Raw genomic sequence first — 16684 nt, forward strand, 5'->3', positions numbered from 1 at the left:
GGACATCCCAAAATAGCCACCCTAAGACCGGCACTCCGCGGCGGGCTGGGTGCGGCCCCGGCGGGCGGTAGGCTCAGGCTGCTGTGGCCGTGTCCCCAGCCTGTCACCGTGTCTTCCGGTGGCACTGCCACCTCCTGTCCCCCGCCCTGCTCCCATCCATCTCCCCCGCACCTCTCTGGCTCCCTGCAGGAGCGGATGTGCCTCCGGGGGGGTCCTTCCTGTGTTCCCCGTTCCCGCTGGCCCCGTCCCCAGCTGCGTCCCCCGAGATAAGCCAGGGACGCCCCGGGACGGGCTGTGCCGGGGCTGTGGCCACATTTTGGGGCGACGATGGGGCTGCTGCGGGTGCTGCTGCTCCTCGGGGGGCTGCGCCTGCCCCCCACCCTGGGGCTTCTCCAGGACCCCCCCACCACCTTCGATGGACCCCCCGGCAGCTATTTCGGCTTCGCCCTGGATTTCCACATGAGTGGGGGAAGGTAGAGAGGCACCGGGGTGTCGAGGTCGGGCACGGCACCCGCCCCCCGACCCTGACACCCGCTCTGCCTCCCCAGGCCCACCGTGGCGGTGGGGGCCCCCGTGCCAACACCTCCCAGCCCGGAGTGGCTCAGCCCGGCGCCGTCTTCCTCTGCTCCTGGCCCCCCAACAAGACCCCCTGCCACCCCCTCCCCATCGACACTACGGGTGAGTGGGCGCCGTGGGGCGGGGGGTGGGCGCCGGGGGGTTGCCAGCTCCGCACATTCGCCTTCTCCCGCTCCCCCAGGGGACGAGATCGAGAGCCAGGGCACCTTGGAGCTCCACACCTACAAGTCGCACCAGTGGCTGGGAGCGTCCGTCACCAGCTGGGACGGGAAACTGGTGGTGAGTGCATCCGGGGGGGGGGATGTGGGCAGCCTTGGGTGGCGGCGGGGTGGGCACCCAGCCTGTCCCACCGCCGTGCCCAGGTCTGTGCCCCGCTGCAGCACTGGAACGCGATGGAGGGACAGCACGAGGCGTTCCGCACCCCGACGGGCGCCTGCTTCGTGCACAGCCCGGGGCAGCGGCGCGCGGTGTGGTACTCGCCCTGCCGCGACCGGACCATGGCCGGCACCTACCGCCAGACGAACTACGGTGAGCGGGGATCGGGGGCGGGGGGTGCCCCAAGCCGGCGTCGGTCTGACCCTGCCCTGTGCCCTCAGTGCACGACAAGCGCTACTGCGAGATCGGCTTCAGCGCCGCTGTCACCCCGGTGAGAGGGGACCTGAGGGGCTCGGGGGACTTGGGGGACTCGGGAACCTTGGGGGGGGTCAGGGGGCTGCGTGGCCGGGGTGCCCCCCGGGATGCCCATGGGGTGCTGATAGAGATGCAGAGGGTGTGGCCAGGATGGTACCTGGGTGTAACGGTGGGGGACGTTGGGGTGGGGATGCTGAGATGGGGGATGCTGGAGTGGGAATTCCAGGAGGAGAGATCCTAGGAGTGGGGGGGATGCTTGGGTGGGGGATACTTGGGTGAGGATGCCTGGGGGAGATGCCAGGGTGCCCCGGGGTGATGCTGAGCCAGCTCCTCCCTCAGGACGGGACGCTGGTGCTGGGTGCCCCCGGCGGGTACTACTTCTCGGGTGAGTCCTTCCCGCCGGCGTTGCCACCCCGGCTGGTGTTCCCGGGCTGCTCCCTTTGAGTGGGCACGGCGGGAGGAGGGCACCCCGGGTGGGGTACCCCGTAAGTGCCACCCGCAGTGGCACTGGCAGCCCAGGGCGCGTGGCAGCGGGTGCCCCGGCAGTGCCGGTGCTCCCCCCGCGGTGTCCCCCAGGGCTCGTATACTCGGTGGAGCTGGACAAGATCCTCAGGCGCTTCCTCGGCACGTCCCTGCTGTGGCCGGGGAGCCCCGGGCGCCCCACGGCGCCGGTGTCCAGCGACTACGAGGACGGGTACCGGGGTGAGCAGGGGGCACGGGCACCCTGCCCCACTGCCAGCTCCTGCTCCCGGGGTCACCAGTGCCCATCTCCCTGCAGGGTACTCGGTGGCTGTGGGCGAGTTTGATGGCAACCCCAAAACCAAAGGTAGGGCTGGGGGGTGCAGGGGACAGGGGTTGGTGGGCCTGGGGCATCCCAGGGCTCCAGAGTGACCCTGCTTCCCTTCCCGAGGGGGCTGCACAGAGGTTGTGCCAGGACAGGGGTCCCATCCATCTCTGTGCCCTCATGCCCCCATGCCGGGGGTGTCCCCGTGCTCCCCTCAATGTCCCAGTGTGGGGGGGGGGGGGCACTCAGGGCTCTCATCCGTCGCAGAGTACGTGGTGGGGGTCCCCAACAAGAGCAACACGAGGGGTGAGGTGAGTGCTGCGGAGTGCCCGGTGCCGGTGCCTGGCCGAGGGGACACCAGGGGACGCCACCATGTGTCACCCCGGGCTGGGGCTGGCGTCTGACACTGCCCTGGGCAGGTGGAGATCTTCTCTGCGGGGGACACTCTGCGCTGGCTGCGAGGCATCGCCAGCCAGCAGGTACCCCTGCCCTGTGCCACCCCCAGCACCCCCGGTGCTCCACAGCACTCCTGCCCCCCATCCCAGCACCCCCTTGCTCCCCCAGCTCCCCCGACCTGGGGGGGGACCCTGGCACCCCCCGGTGGCACCCTCTACCCGGACCCTTTCCAGGTGGCTTCGTACTTCGGGCACACGGTGGCAGTGGCCGATGTCGATGGGACGGGTGAGAGTAGGGACAGTCCCCCCCCCCCCTCCATGGGGACACCCAGGGGTGCTGCCGCGTGCCTGGCACACCGCTGGGTGCCCCCGGCCCCCAAATCTGGGGACCCTGACCCTGACCCCGCGCCGGGCACAGGCGGGACGACCTGCTGGTGGGTGCCCCCCTGTACATGGCCCGGCGCCCCGACGGGCAGCGCAGCGAACTGGGGCGCCTCTACCTCTACCTGGGGCGGGGACAGCAGCCCCTCGCTGGGCCCCCCCAGACCCTGACGGGCACCCACCCCTACGGCCGCTTCGCCGCCGCCATCGCCAGCCTCGGGGACCTGGACAAGGACGGCTTCGGCGGTAACACCGCGGCGGGGTGGGGCGGGGCCGTGCCACCCCCGGTGCCGCGCCTTGGGGAAACTGAGGCAGAACAGCCTGGGCGGGCGCTCACGTCCCTTCTGTCCCCAGACGTGGCCGTGGGTGCCCCGCAGGGGGGTGACAGTGGCAGCGGGCAGGTCTTCATCTTCCGCGGGCAGAGCGAGGGGCTGGCTCCGGTGCCCACGCAGCGCCTCAACAGCCCCTTCCCCGGCCCCGCCGCCTTCGGCTTCGCCCTGCGTGGTGCCACCGACCTGGACGGCAACGGCTACGCGGGTACAGGCCTGGCACGACACCGCCCTGCCACCGCCCTGCCACCGCCCTGCCACCCGGTGTCACCACCCCGGCGCCGACCCTCCGCTTGTCCCCGCAGATCTGCTCGTGGGGGCTTACGGGGCGGCCAAGGTGGCCGTGTACCAGTGAGTGCCCGTCCCTGCGGTGGCCCGGGTCCTGCTGGGTCCCCTGCTGGGTCCCCTGGCACCTCAGCAATATCCCCGTGCCCCAGGGGACTACCTGTGGTGGTGGCCCAGACCCAGCTGAGTGTCCCCGACGGGCTGAACCCTGAGGTCCTTGACTGTGTCCTGCCCGGCTCCAGTGTCCGTGTCAGCTGGTGAGGGGGCACTGCCGCGGGAACACTATGGGGACCCCACTGTGGGGACCATGGGGACCCCACCGTGGGGATGGGACAGGTCCCTGAGCACCTGTTGGTGTTGTCCACCCGCAGCTTCCACGTGGTGTTTTGTGTCAGCGTGACGGGCCAGCGCATCCCTCAGAGCATCGGTGAGTGCCAGTGTCACCCGGGGGGCACACGGGCACTGCGGGGGTGTCACCAGTGTCACCCTCCCATTCCCCACCAGACCTGGAGGCCGAGCTGCAGCTGGACCGGCTGAAGCCCCGGTCGTCGCGCAGGGTCCTGCTGCTGCAGGGACACCAATCGTCCTGGCAGGAACAGCTGGTGGTGGCACCGGGGACACCCCCTGTGTGCAGCAACCTCACCGCCTACCTGCGGGTACGGGCACAGCGACAGCGCGGCAGAGGGTGGGGGACAGGAAAGGGGACAGGGATTGGGGATAACGGTGTCCCCGTGTCCCAGAAGGGTGGGTAACAGGGATGGGGACAGTGATGGGTGGGGGCCCTAGGGTGGGGTGGGCACGGGATGCCCTCCAGAGTGCTCTGCCCACGGATGTCCCCAGGACAAGGCCGAGTTCAAGGACAAGCTGAGCCCGGTGGCCCTGAGCGTGGCCCTGACGCTGCCCAGAGAGGCCCCAGGGCTGGTGCTCTACGGGGACACCCTGGTGCAGGCACAGGTAGGGGGGACGTGGCTGTGGGGGGACGTCACCATGGTGACACGGGGTGGGCTCATCCCCACGGCTGGGCCAGGGCACGTGTGGGTACCCCCAGCCCGGGTGTGCTCAGCTCCGGGGTTCCCAGCCTGTACCAGTGTCCCCAACATCCCCCTGGGACATTGCCCCTGTCCCCCCCACTGTCCCCAGTTTCCACCGGGATGTGGCTCCTACCCCCCCACTGTCCCTCATTCCCCCTGGAATGTGCCCCCCCACTGTCCCTGCCACTCCCTGGTGTATCCCTCCCGTTCTGCCCTCTGTGCTCACCCTGCAGTCCCCAATCTGCAGTCCCCTGGGATATCCCTTCTGTACCCAGCACCGTCCCCATTCCCACCCCGAGAATGTCCCCTCTGCCATCCCCAATCCCTCCCCAGGATCTCCCCCTGCTGTCCCTGCTCCCTCCTTGGTGTGTCCCCAGTCGTCCCCTGGATGTCCCCTCTGCTGTCCCCATTCTTCCCTCCCGGAGACGTCACTTCCCTCTGCTCCACCATCCCCAGTCTCTCCCTGGAACGTCCCCTCTCTACCCTGTCCTGTCCCAAATCTTCCCTCTGGGATGTCCCCTCTGGTCCCCCGACCAACCCAATCCCTCCCCAGGATGTCCCCCCGTGTCCCCTGCTGTCCCCAATGACTCCCCCTCCCGCACCTCACCCTGGATGGGGGATTCCCTGTCCCCTCCCTGTCCCCTCCCAGACCCACATCATCCTGGAGGACTGTGGCGATGACAACCTCTGTGTCCCCGACCTCCACCTGGCCGCTGACACGTGAGCACCGCGGGGGGGGGGTGAGGGAGTGCTCGGTGTCCCCTCGGGGTGCTGAGCCTTGTCCCCATGTCCCCAGCCCCAGCCAACGCCTGCTGATCGGGGCGGAGGCCGCGCTCTCCCTGCGCGCCAACGCCACCAACGCGGGCGAAGGCGCCTTCGAGGCCGAGCTGAGGGTGCAGCTGCCCCCCGGCACCCACTACCAGGCTGCCCGCAGCACCATCCCGGTGGGTGTCGAGTGGGGGGTAACGGGGGTGATGGGGGGAGGGAGGGGTCATGTCCTGTCCTTGGTAGCCATCACCGTTTTTGGGGGTGCCCAGTGGTGATGGGTGCTGGGGGATGCCCAGCACAGGGGGTGACCCACATCGGGGGGCTTACACTGTATCCTCCATCTCCATCATCTTCCATGGCTGCGCCTGGTGGGGATGGGTGCCCAGGGACCCTGGGCTGGGGGGCTCATGTTCTGCCCTTGGTGGCCATCACCCTCCATGGCGTGCCCACTGGTGATGGGCGTTCAGGGGTGTCTGGAGTGTGGGGCTCAAGCCCTGCCCTCAGCTCGTGCAGGTCCCCAGGGTGGTTGGCTCATGGGGGGGTCCATGATGTGTCCCTGTCCCATGTCCCCACCCCACAGGGGCAGGAGAAGCTCAGCTGCAACCCCAAGAAGGAGAATGGGACCCGTGTGGTACTCTGTGAGTTGGGCAACCCCATGAAAGCGGGAGCCCAGGTAAGGAGACGGGGTCCCTGCTGTGCCCGTCACCCACTGGGGCTGGTCACCCACCTGCCCCTCTCCTGTGCTGTCCCCCAGATCACCGTGGACTTGGAGCTGAGCGTGTCCGGGCTGGAGGACATGGGGGACGCCATCACCTTCCACCTCCAGCTGCGGAGGTGACGCCCTGCTGTCCCCCTGCCCCCCACCCACTGCTGGGACACGGTGCCCAAACTCAGAGTCCATCCCTCATGTCTCTGTGTCCCCACAGCAAGAACAGCCCCAGCCCCAGCAACGCGTCGGTGACGGTGACAGTGCCCGTGGAGGCAGAGGCAGAGATGGAGCTGCGAGGGTGAGGGTCTGGGGGGACATGGGGACAATGGGGGGGACAGAGCGGGACACTGACCCTCCTCTCCCACCAGCACCTCCCTGCCTGCCACCACGGTGCTGCCCACGAGCTGGCACCGGGTGGAGGGCAGTCGGCGGCTCGAGGACCACGGCATCAAGGTGGAGCACGTCTATGAGGTGGGACACTGCACCCGCGGGTGCTCAGGGGATGTCCCCCTCTGTCCCCTCCCCGGCGTCACCCCCTGCGCTGGGCATCACCCCACCGTCCTCCTGCAGCTCCACAACAAAGGTCCCGGCACCGTCAGCGGGGTCACCCTGAGCCTCGCCGTCCCCCACCAGCTGGGCGACCACGTCCTGCTCTACCTGCTGGAGCTGGGCACCGAGGGGGGCATGAACTGCTCCCACCACCCCGCCCTCAACCCCGCCCAGGTAGGGGCTGCGGGGCCGCTGCCCACCCGCGGGCGCTGGGGCGAGTCAGGGCAGTGGGTGCCACCTCTGTGTCCCCTTCCAGCTGGAGATCCCCCGCCCGACCGCCGCAGCGCCCGGGAACGGCACCCACCAGCGGGAGCGCCGGGAGGCGGAGCCGCCCCCGGGAGCCGGCCTGGGGGACCTCGTCCGTGTGGTGAGCGGGTGACCCCGGGGAGCTGCGGGCTGTGATGGGTGCGGGGCTGGGGGTGCCAGGGCGGGGGACCGCATCCCCTGGGTGACCCTGGGGACTGCAGCCCATGGTGGGTACAGGGCTGGGAGTGTCCCCGGGGCTGGGGGCCCCCCAGCACCCCCAGCACCCACCGCTGTCCCTCAGGACTGTGACAATGCCACGTGCGTGGACATCACCTGCCACGTGCCCAGCCTGGGCAAGGACCAGCGGGCACTGGTCAGCGTCCACGCCCTGCTCTGGATGGACACCCTGCAGCAGGTACTGTCCCCTCCTGGGGGCAGAGGGGTTGGGGTGGCACTGTGGCCACAGGGCATCCCTGCCATGGCCCTTCCTGCATGGTGGTCCCCAGAGAGCACCCTGGGGATACCATGTGTGGGGTCATGGGCGCCCTGTTAGCTGCCAGCACCCCTGACGCCAGGTTCCCATGTGTCCCCATGTGTTCCCATGTGTCCCCATGTGTCCCTCGTGTGTCACCTCGTCCGTCCCTAGCGGGAGCACCTCCTGACGCAGTTCTGCATCCAGTCACAAGCGTGGTTCAACACCTCGGCCATGCCCTACCGCGTCCAGCCCCGGGTCCTGCCCACTGGCAAGGCCGAGGTAGGGCTGGCGTGGGTGTGGGGACACAGGGACAGGCCGTGGTGGCAGCGGTGTCACCCACCTGTCCCTCTGCAGACCGACACCCACGTGGTGCGTGCCAGCCCCGGGGGCGAGGGCCCTGTGCCAGTGTGGTGGGTGGTGCTGGGGGTCCTGGCCGGGCTCCTGCTCCTCACCCTCCTCGTCCTCCTCATGTGGAAGGTGAGTGGGCCCAGGGGGACACTGGGGACGCTGGTGACATCCACCATGGTTGTGGGGCCTCACCGACACCAGAGGGACCATGAAACATGGGACATAGTGCTGGGGGCGGGGGATGTGGGGCAGGATGGGGGGACAGCAGCACAGGTGATGCCGTGAGGTCCCAGGCGGGTGACACCGTGGGGTCCCCAGAGGCTGGTGCCAGGGGGTCCCTCAGGAGCTGTCATGGGGTCCCTGTGGCACCTCTGGGGGGCTGATGCTGTGGGATCCCCGGGGTTGGTGCCGCGGGGTCCCCCGGGGTCCGACTGTCACCGTGTCCCCTTCCAGACGGGTTTCTTCAAGAGGACGCGCCCGCCCACCGAGGGGGACACGCAGGAGCCCGTCCAGGCCCAGGAGCCGGGGGACGCCCAGGAGCCGGGGGATGCCCAGGACTAGCGGTGTCCCCGGGGTCCCCCTGTGCCCCACCCCGCGCAGCCCCCCCGAGTGCCCGTGAGACCCCAGCCCCCCTCTGCTCCCCCCGGACAATAAATCCCCGCCTGGCCCTCGGGTGCTGCCCATGGCGATGTGGTTGTGCCCCCCCGGACCCGCACCGGGGGGGTCCCGCAGGGGACACGGCGCAGCAGGGGGGCAGGGAGGCTTTTGGGGACCCCCGTGTGCCCTTGTGGGGGTGCCCCGGGAGGGCGGTGGGGGTTGGTGCCGGGGTCAGTCCTGGGGGCTTGTGCAGCGCTTTGGAATCCGTACCGGGGCTGGTGCTGGTACCGTGGGTGGGTCACGGTACTGGGGTCAGTCCCGAGGATGAGTCCGGGGGGTCGGGGCAGTGCCAAGGGCCAGTCCCGAAATGCCGCTGCGGTACCGGGGGTCGACAGTGAGACTCAAGGAAGTACCGGGAGTGGGTCCTGGGGTGCTGGTGCCGGTACTGGGTCAGTCCGGGGATGCCGGTGCCGGTACCATGTCCTTGTCCCGGGGCTTGGAGCGGAGCCGGGAATGGGTCCCGGGAGGCCTGTGCGGTACCGCGGGCAGTGCGAGGCTGCCGGTGCCAGTATCGGAGTGAGTCCCGCAGTGCGGGTCCCGGTCCTGGTCCCGGGGTGGTACCGGGGGTGGGTACAGGGGTCGGGATCGGTACCGGGGGCAGTGCCGGGGCTCGAGGCAGTGTCAGAGGTGGATCTGGGGGTCGGTGCCGATGTCGGGGGCGGGTCCTGAGATGCCGCTGCCAATACCAGGGTCAGTCCCGGGATGCCGATGCCGGTACCGAGTCCCGGTCCAGGTCCCGCAGCGGTCCCGGGGAGGGGCTGCGGAGGCAGTTGCGGTACCGGCGGTGGGTCCCGGCCCTCCCTCCCAGGGCAGTGCAGGGGGCGGTGCCGGGGGTCTGGGGCGGTACCGGGGGTGGGTCTGGGGGTCTCGGGGCGGTGCCGGGGGTGGTCCCGGTGCCGGGGCGGTGCCGCTCCGGGGGTGGGCACTGGGCGGCCGTGCCCGGCGGCTCCGGCAGGTGGAGCCCGGTCCCCGCGGCGGGCGGGCGGACGGGCCGGGCGGGCCGGGCATGGCGGGGTAACGGCGCGGAGCCACCATGCGGCCCCGCCGCCTCCTGCCGCCGCTGCCGCCGCTGCCGGTGCTGCTGCTGCTGGCGGCCGCGGGCGGGCGGCGGGCGCGGGGCGCGGCGGAGCCGGGAGCGCACGGTGAGAGCGGCCTTTGTGTGCGGGGCGGGGGGCGCCGCCGGCAACACCCCCCGCCGCCCTCCCCGCCCGATCCCCGCGCCCACATCCCCCCGGCATCCCTTGGCCCCCACCCCCCTGCCCCGCACCACCCCAGCCCGACCAACGCCCCCACTCCCCATCCCCGCCCGAGCCCCGCACCGACATCCCTCCGGCATCCTTTGAACCCGATCCCCCCCCCCGGCACCACCCCCCCGATCGATCCCAGCACCGGCCCCCCCATCCCCGCCCGACCCCCGCCACGACTTCCCCCCGGCATCCTCTGGCCCCGACACCCCCTCGGCAGCACCAGCCCCCGCCCGACCCCCGCCCCGACGCTCCCCGGCACCCCCGGCCCCCACACCCCATCCCCGCCCACCCCCCGCCCCGAATCCCCCCGGTCCCGACACCCCCATCCCCTCCCGGCCACCCGGGTCCCCCGGACCCGACATTCCCCGGCCCCCCCGGCTCCGACACCTCCATCCCTGCCCACCCGCCCCCCACCGCGCCCGCGCCCGCCTTCCATTCCCCCCGTCCACCCCCCTTGTCCATCCTCCGTCCGTCCCCAGCTCTGTCTGTCCGGCCGCACCCCCGTCTGTCCGTCTGGCTCCCCCTCCCCGGGCGGTTCTGGCCACCGGCGAGCAGAGGGTGGTGGGTGGGGGGCCTGGGCAGTGCCAGGGGGTGCAGCTGGGTGGGTGGGGGTCACGGACAGAGCTGGGGGGGGACGAGAGTGTGGGGGTGGTCCCAGACCTTGCGGTACAGGGTGGGGGGGTGGGTCCCGGGCAGCGCCAAGGGCTGGTGATGGTGGGTGGGGGTCACAAACCAGGGAGTGAAGGAAGTTGGGTGGGGATCATGGACAGAGCTTGGGGGTGCAAGAGGGTGGGTGGGGGTCCTGAGCAGAGATTGAGGGTGTCTGATAGTGGGTGGGGGTCCCAGGCCAGGGGGTGCATGATGATGGGGGGGTCCTTGAGCAGCACCCGGGGGTGCAGGATGGTGGGGGTGCACCCGGCAGGCAGGGTGGGCCTTGGGGTCCCCGCGGTTCCCTGTGACCCCCTCCTGCACCCCAAACCCTCCTGACAGAGCCCGTGTGCCAGGGTGAGACGTGCCCGGGCGTGCGAGGGGCTCTGTGGGGTGAGGGGGGGTCCCTGGCCCGTCTTGTCTGTGCTGGCTCAGCTCCCCGCTGGCGTCACCCCTGCCCATCCCCATCCCCGCGGGGTGACAGACATGACAGGGCTCGTCACTGCCACCCCAGGGCCTGGCACCCCCCGCCCCGCCTCATGGGACCGTGGGGTCAGACGGGGAGGCACTGGGGAGCCAGCGGGGGGGCAGCGTGCCTCGCGGTGGCCGTACCCCCCTCTGGGGACCTTTGATGACGGTAGGGGGACAGGGACTGGGGAAGGGACGGCCGTGCCTGTGCCCCCGTGCTGGGGATGGCTCCCTCTCTCCGGGGGACGCCGGGGTCGCCGTTGGTGCCAGCTGTCCCCCGGCAGCTGCGGGTGGCCGGCGTGTGGCCGCAGGGACATTCCTGCCCGCGGGTGCCGGCCATGCGGGGGGACACCCCCAGCCCCTCCATTCCTGACACCCGCCCCCCGCCCCTGTGCATCGCTGAAGCAGCTGCTGCGAATTTCCCCCCCTCGCCCATTGCCACATCTGGGCCGGGGCCGGGGCGGGGTGGGTGCCCGGTGGAGTGGGGGGGTTCCGGGGCTGCGGGGGGCCGGACGGGAGCCCCGGGGCGCGGGATGAAGGAGGTCGTTGCCTGGGTGACGGCGCCGGAGCCGGGACAGCTGCCAAGGGCTGCGGATCATGCGCAGGATGGCGCTGGCTCGGGGGGGCCGGGGGCACACGGGGGTTTAGGGTCCCCTCCTCCCTCGAGCCGGGCCCTCCCCTGTCCTGCAGCGGGGACTGGCGGAGGGGATCCGGGGGGGATCTCTCCCTCTGCTGCCGGTGGGAGCTGCTGGGGTGGAGACATCCCCAAGGTCCCTGACCTTGGGACAGGGGTGAGCAGCACCCTGGGGGTGGCCTCTGGTGGAGGGGTTGGCAGTGAGGGACTGGATGCACCCACCCGGGTGGGCACGGCACCCTGGGGCCAGGAGCCCCCTCGAGGGGGCACAGGGTGGGCACAGCAGTGATGCTCACACCCCCTCAGGACAGTGCCTGCTGTCTGGGGGGATCACCTGTGACCTGCCAGGGTGGTGGCTGTGACCCACCTGGGTGGTGGCTGTGACCTGCTGGGGATGGTGGGCACTGGGATGAGTCCCACCCCATCTAGGATGGTGGCCATCACCCACCAGGATGGTGGCTGTGATGGTGACCATGACCCCCCTGGGATGGTGGCCATGACCTGGCAGGGTGTGTCCCACCACCTGCTGCAATGGTGGCTGGACCCCCTGTGCTGTTGGCCATGGACCCCTGTGATGGGGATGGTGGCCATGACCCAGCAGGACAGGTCCCACCACCTGTTGGGGTGGTGCCCATCATCCATCAGGATGGTGCCCATGACCTCCTGGGATGGTGGCCATGAACCACTGGGATGGTGGCCATGCCCCCTGGGATGGTGGCCGCACCCCCTGGGTTAGTGGCTGTGACTCCCGGGATGTGTCCCCCCACCCCCACAGTGTCCCCCCACCCTGTCCCCTGTGCCGCTGGTGCTGTGGGGGTGCGGTGCCCGTGCCCACGCCGGTGTCCTCCCCGTGTCCCCCAGAGGTGCTGCTGCGGGTGCAGGTGTTCGAGAGCGGGACACTGGCCCCGCTGGTGCAGGCAGCCCTCGACGTGTTCGGCGCCCGCAGCGCGCTGGCAGCCGGGACCACCGACCACACGGGCACCGGGGTCCTGCCCGTGCCCTACCGCCTGGGCTCCTGGCTGCTCGTCACCGCCGCACGCCGCGGATACGTCACCGCCTCCGTGCCCTGGCGTGTCACCAAACTGCCACGTGAGTCACCGGGACCCCCAACCTGGGGGGGACCCCAGTGCCTTCCTGGGGGGCTCTGCTTGGGGGTCCCCAATCCCTTGCTGGGGTCTCTGAGTCTGACTGGGGGACACAATCCTTCCTGTGGGGATCTGAGCCCTTATGGGGGATCCCCAATCCCTTCTGAGGGTTCTGGGTCTGATTGGAGTCCTAAATTCTTCGAGGGTGGCTCTGTACTGGACTGGGAGGCTCTGAGCCTGGTGTGGGGTCCTTAGTCCCTTCCTGGGACCTCAGTCCCTTTCTTACAGGGGACCGCTAAGAGGTTTTGATGTAGGGGTCCCTTACAGAAGGGTGTTTGGGAGGGGTCTGGCCCCTTTGGGAGGGGAAAAGCATGTCCTGGTGGCCTCAAAGTCCCCCCATCCCAGGGCAGGGGATGTTGGGGGTGTCCCCTGGGATGGGCTCCAGCCCTTCTCCCCAGGGCAGGGGGGAGTGGGGGTGGCATCAATGGGGTCACCTGGGGAGGGGTTGGGACACGTGGGAGCACTCATCTGGGGGGGTGGGGATGTGGGTACAGGGATTGTGGGGTACAGGATGGGGATGGGGGTGTGGGGATGGGGGGTACGAGGATGAAGTGGTACAGGGATGGGGATGGAGGGGGCATGGATGGGGTTGTGGAGGGGGTGGCCCACCCTGCCCCCAGCCATCCCTCCTGTCCCCATCCCCACATGCATCTCACCCCTTGCTGTCTCCCCCTTCCCCACCCTCTCTGCAGAGCCCATCTCCCCCATCAGTCCTCAGTCCTCCCCCAAGCCTGGGAGGAGTGTGTGTGTGTATTTTTGGGGTCCAGGTGTGTGTATTTTTGGGGTCCCCCATCACCCCCTGCTCCCCTTGCAGTCTACGCCTCCATCAGCCTCTACCTGCTCCCGGAGCGCCCGGCCACCCTCATCCTGTACGAGGACCTGGTCCAGATCCTTCTGGGATCCCCAGGTGAGCCACAGGGATGGCGGTGGGTGACACCACCAGCCCCCCCGAGTGCTGCCACCCACCCTGTGCCCCGCGGCTGAGCCGTGGGGATGGCAGTGGGTGACACCATCAGTCCCCCCGGGTGATGCCACCTGCCGTGTCCCCGCAGGTGGCCGTGGGCAGCCGTGGGCGCAGTTCCCACGGCGGGCAGCCCGCCTGCCCCGCAGTTCCACCTACAGCCAGCTCGCCGCGTCCCTCACCGCTGCCTCCGGCCCCAGCCTGGCCCGCGCCTTCCCCGCCTTCCTCGGGGCCGAGCAGGACGGCAGCGGTATGGGGGACACCGAGGACTTGGGGGGTGGGGGGGGACGACACACACCATGTGGCCCCCCTTAGGGATGTCCCCGTCCTTGTCCCCGCAGCCAATGGCACCTGGCTGGAGCTGGCACCGGTGGCGGCTGTCAGCGTCCACCTGTTCACCGGGAACGGGACTGAGGTGCCGCTGGCCGGCCCCGTCCACCTGTCCATCCCTTTGGCCCCCGACGCCGCGGCCGTGGTGGCCACCAGTGTGCCAGCCTGGAGGTTTGACCCCAAGAGCGGTGAGTGCTGGCTGGGGGTGGCAGAAGAGGACACAGCTCCTGCTGTGGGTGGCGGGGGGTGTGATGAGTTGGAGGGGTCTCAGGCCGGTGTGTCCCTGCAGGGCTGTGGGTCCGTAACGGGACAGGGCTGATCCGAAGGGAAGGCCGGCAGCTGTACTGGACGTTTGTCTCCTCCCAGTTGGGATACTGGGCAGCAGCTCTGCCCTCCCCCAGTACAGGTAAGGTGACACCTGTGGGTGTCCCCCCAGCCTGGGTCCCTGGGGACAGGCTGGCTGGGGAGGGGGTGGCAGCACCCTGGGGTGCTTCCCTCTCTGAACCCCCTGTCCCAGGGCTGCCTGAAGGGGGTGGGACCACTCTGGGGTGCTCCTGGTGGGGTGGGGGTTCCCCCCTGATCCCATTGTCCCCAGGGCTGAGGCTGGGGGACATCACAGCCCCCTGGGGTGCTCTGGTGGGGGTTCCCTTTGCCTCTCTGTCCCAGGGCTGTCCGGGGGCAGGGGGCAGCCCCCAGGGTACTATTTGGGGGGGGGGGGGTTTCCCCCTCTGAGCCTGTTGTCCCCAGGGCTGGTGGCGATGGCAGCGGGTGTGACAGACATCACCACCTACCACACCATCTTCCTCCTCACCATCCTGGGTGCCCTCGCCCTGCTCGTGCTCATCCTCCTCTGCCTCCTCATCTACTACTGCAGGTCAGCACCCGCTGCATCCTGACCATGGTGGGGGGTGGGAACTGAACATACCCCCCACCCAACATTCCATGTGGGAATGGGGGGCAGCACCCACCTGTAACCCCTGCGTGCCCCATAGCTGGGGGGAGCATTCCCTGGCACCCTATAACTGGGTATGGGGAGGGGGCACCATCCTCCTGGTACCCCTGGGTGCCCTATATCTGGCTTTGGGAAGGGGGGCACCACCCCATGGCACCCCCAGGTGCCCTAGACCTGACTATGGGGAAGGGGCACCACCCTCCTGGCACCCTTGAGTGCTCTGTAGCCACTTATAGGGGGTCACTACCCCTTGGAACCCCCAAATGCCCTATAGTTGGCTATGGGGAGGAGGCACCAGCCTGTGGCACCCCTGGGTGCTCTTTAGTTGGATTTGGGGGGGCACACACCACTCCCCAGCACCCCTGGGTGCCCTGTAGCCCCCTCCTGTAGCTCCCTCCAGCAGGCGAGGGAGGGGGGAAGCAGGGGGACCCCCGCCCCCATCGCCCCCGTGTCCCCGCAGGCGGCGGTGCCTGAAGCCGCGGGCGCAGCACCGCAAGCTGCCGCTGCCGGGGCCGCTGGACGCGGCGCGCCGGGACCAGGCCACCTCGGTGTCCCAGCTGGACCTCCTGTGCGGGGGCAGCCATCTGGAGACCGCCTCCTCGGGGGGGGACACGGACCTGCCCACCCCCAGCCTGCCCCCCTCGACCCGCGAGCTGACCCCCGCCCGGCCGGACTTCTTCCAGCCGCCGGCCCCCGCCCCGCTCCGCGCCGGCCCCCGGCCCCCGGCCGCCACGCTGGGCCCCCGCCGCCGCCAGCCCCCCGCCCACGAGGACTATGGGCGCCCCGGCGAAGCCTTCGGCCTCCGGGCCGCCCGCTCGGTGGACGGGCTGCAGCCGCCCGACGAGCACCCCCGGGGCACCCCCGCCTTCCCCCCGCGGCCCCCCTCGCCCTCGTTCTCCCGTTACGGGGCGCAGCCCACCGAGCACCCGCTGCCTGAGCCGCCCCCGCGCCCGCCCTCGCTGGCCCCCCCCGGCCCCCTGCTCCTCTGCGGGCCCCTGGACCGCGGCGGGGGGCCCGAGGATGTTTACCGGGGGGTGATGCCCACCCTCCTCATCCCCGCCCGCTACATGCGCCTGGCCCCCGGCGAGCCCGAGGGTCCCCCCGAAGCCGATGGGGGACCCGGCTCGACGGCGGCGACGGCCGCGCCCCCCGCCCGCCCCCTCCTCCGGGCAGCCCTTCGAGGAGGGGGAAAACTGGGGCGGGGCTCGGGCCCCCCAGCCGGTGAGTGGCTCGGTGGCCATCCCGGTGCTGCTGGACGGGTCGGCGGTGGCCCAGCTCAACGGGGAGCTGCAGGCGCTGGCAGGGCAGCAGCTCCTGGAACTGGGGGGGCCGCCACCCCGAGAGCCTGGTTCGTGTCCCTGGACGGGCGCTCCTCCCAGGTTCGGCATTCCTACATCGACCTGCAGGGCAGCGAGAGGGGCCCCGGCCCCGGCGCCGCGCCCCTTCCCCGCCTCCCCCGGGCCGCCGGAGGCGGGGGAGAGGACGGGGGGCCCCGGCCTGCCCTGCCCGCAGCCTCCCCCGAGGACAGCTCGCTGGCCCCCTTGCTGGAGGCGGGCAGCGGGGGGCGGCGGGGAGGGGGCAGCGGGCGCAGCAGCGCCAGCGAAGCCCCCCGAGACTCCCTGACCAGCCCCGAGGAGGAGGCGCTGGCCGAGGCGGGCGACGGCGGGGACGAGGGGGGCGACCGCAAGAGCCCCTGGCAGAAGCGGGAGGAGCGGCCACTGATGGTCTTCAATGTCAAGTGAGTGTGCGAAGGGCGGGCCCCGGGTCCCGGGGTGGGGGCAAGCCCCGGGGGCTGGGGGGTGCTGGGGTGGCAGGGACACCGCTGCTGTCACCCGTCTCAGCCCACCACCGTCCTGTGTTGTCACTGTCCCACCGCTGTGCCAGCCCACTGCCATCCCACCACCATCCCCTCCCACTGTCATCCTGTCCCATCAGTCCCATCCCACCGCAATCCCACACAGCCATCATCTTATCCCACTGCTGTCATCCCCATCCCACCCTCCCACCACCCTGTCCTGTCTGTCACTGTCCCATCCTACTGCCACGCCATCCCACCACCCTCCCCACACCAACATCCTGCCACCATCGTGCCTTGTCACTGTCCTCTCCCACCCCCGTCCCAGCCCACCACCATCC

The 16684-nt window shown here is 70.7% G+C and overlaps 2 protein-coding genes across 2 annotated transcripts; both read left to right on the forward strand.

Annotated features, from left to right (window-relative positions):
• The first annotated feature begins 223 nt into the window (after positions 1-223).
• On the forward strand, positions 224-8162 carry ITGA2B (integrin subunit alpha 2b). Its single transcript, XM_039565950.1, is given in 31 exon segments — positions 224-473; positions 549-565; positions 568-678; positions 758-855; positions 939-1104; positions 1173-1222; positions 1546-1591; positions 1783-1908; positions 1985-2032; positions 2258-2301; positions 2410-2469; positions 2620-2671; positions 2803-3012; positions 3121-3303; positions 3401-3446; positions 3533-3637; positions 3752-3807; positions 3885-4036; positions 4221-4334; positions 5061-5131; positions 5208-5355; positions 5760-5852; positions 5934-6013; positions 6106-6186; positions 6257-6359; positions 6459-6611; positions 6694-6804; positions 6985-7098; positions 7330-7437; positions 7513-7635; positions 7960-8162. Coding segments are annotated over 31 exon segments (3123 nt in total). The 5' UTR covers positions 224-327; the 3' UTR covers positions 8068-8162.
• A 2121-nt stretch (positions 8163-10283) lies between these two features.
• FAM171A2 (family with sequence similarity 171 member A2) lies at positions 10284-16290 on the forward strand. The gene is given in 9 exon segments (XM_039565803.1): positions 10284-12249; positions 13120-13212; positions 13358-13516; positions 13608-13784; positions 13886-14002; positions 14344-14470; positions 15009-15662; positions 15664-15881; positions 15884-16290. Coding segments are annotated over 9 exon segments (2373 nt in total). The 5' UTR covers positions 10284-11828.
• Positions 16291-16684: the final 394 nt, after the last annotated feature.

This window comes from Corvus cornix, chromosome 27, assembly GCF_000738735.6.
Source record: "Corvus cornix cornix isolate S_Up_H32 chromosome 27, ASM73873v5, whole genome shotgun sequence".
In the NCBI taxonomy this organism is placed as follows: Eukaryota; Metazoa; Chordata; class Aves; order Passeriformes; family Corvidae; genus Corvus; species Corvus cornix.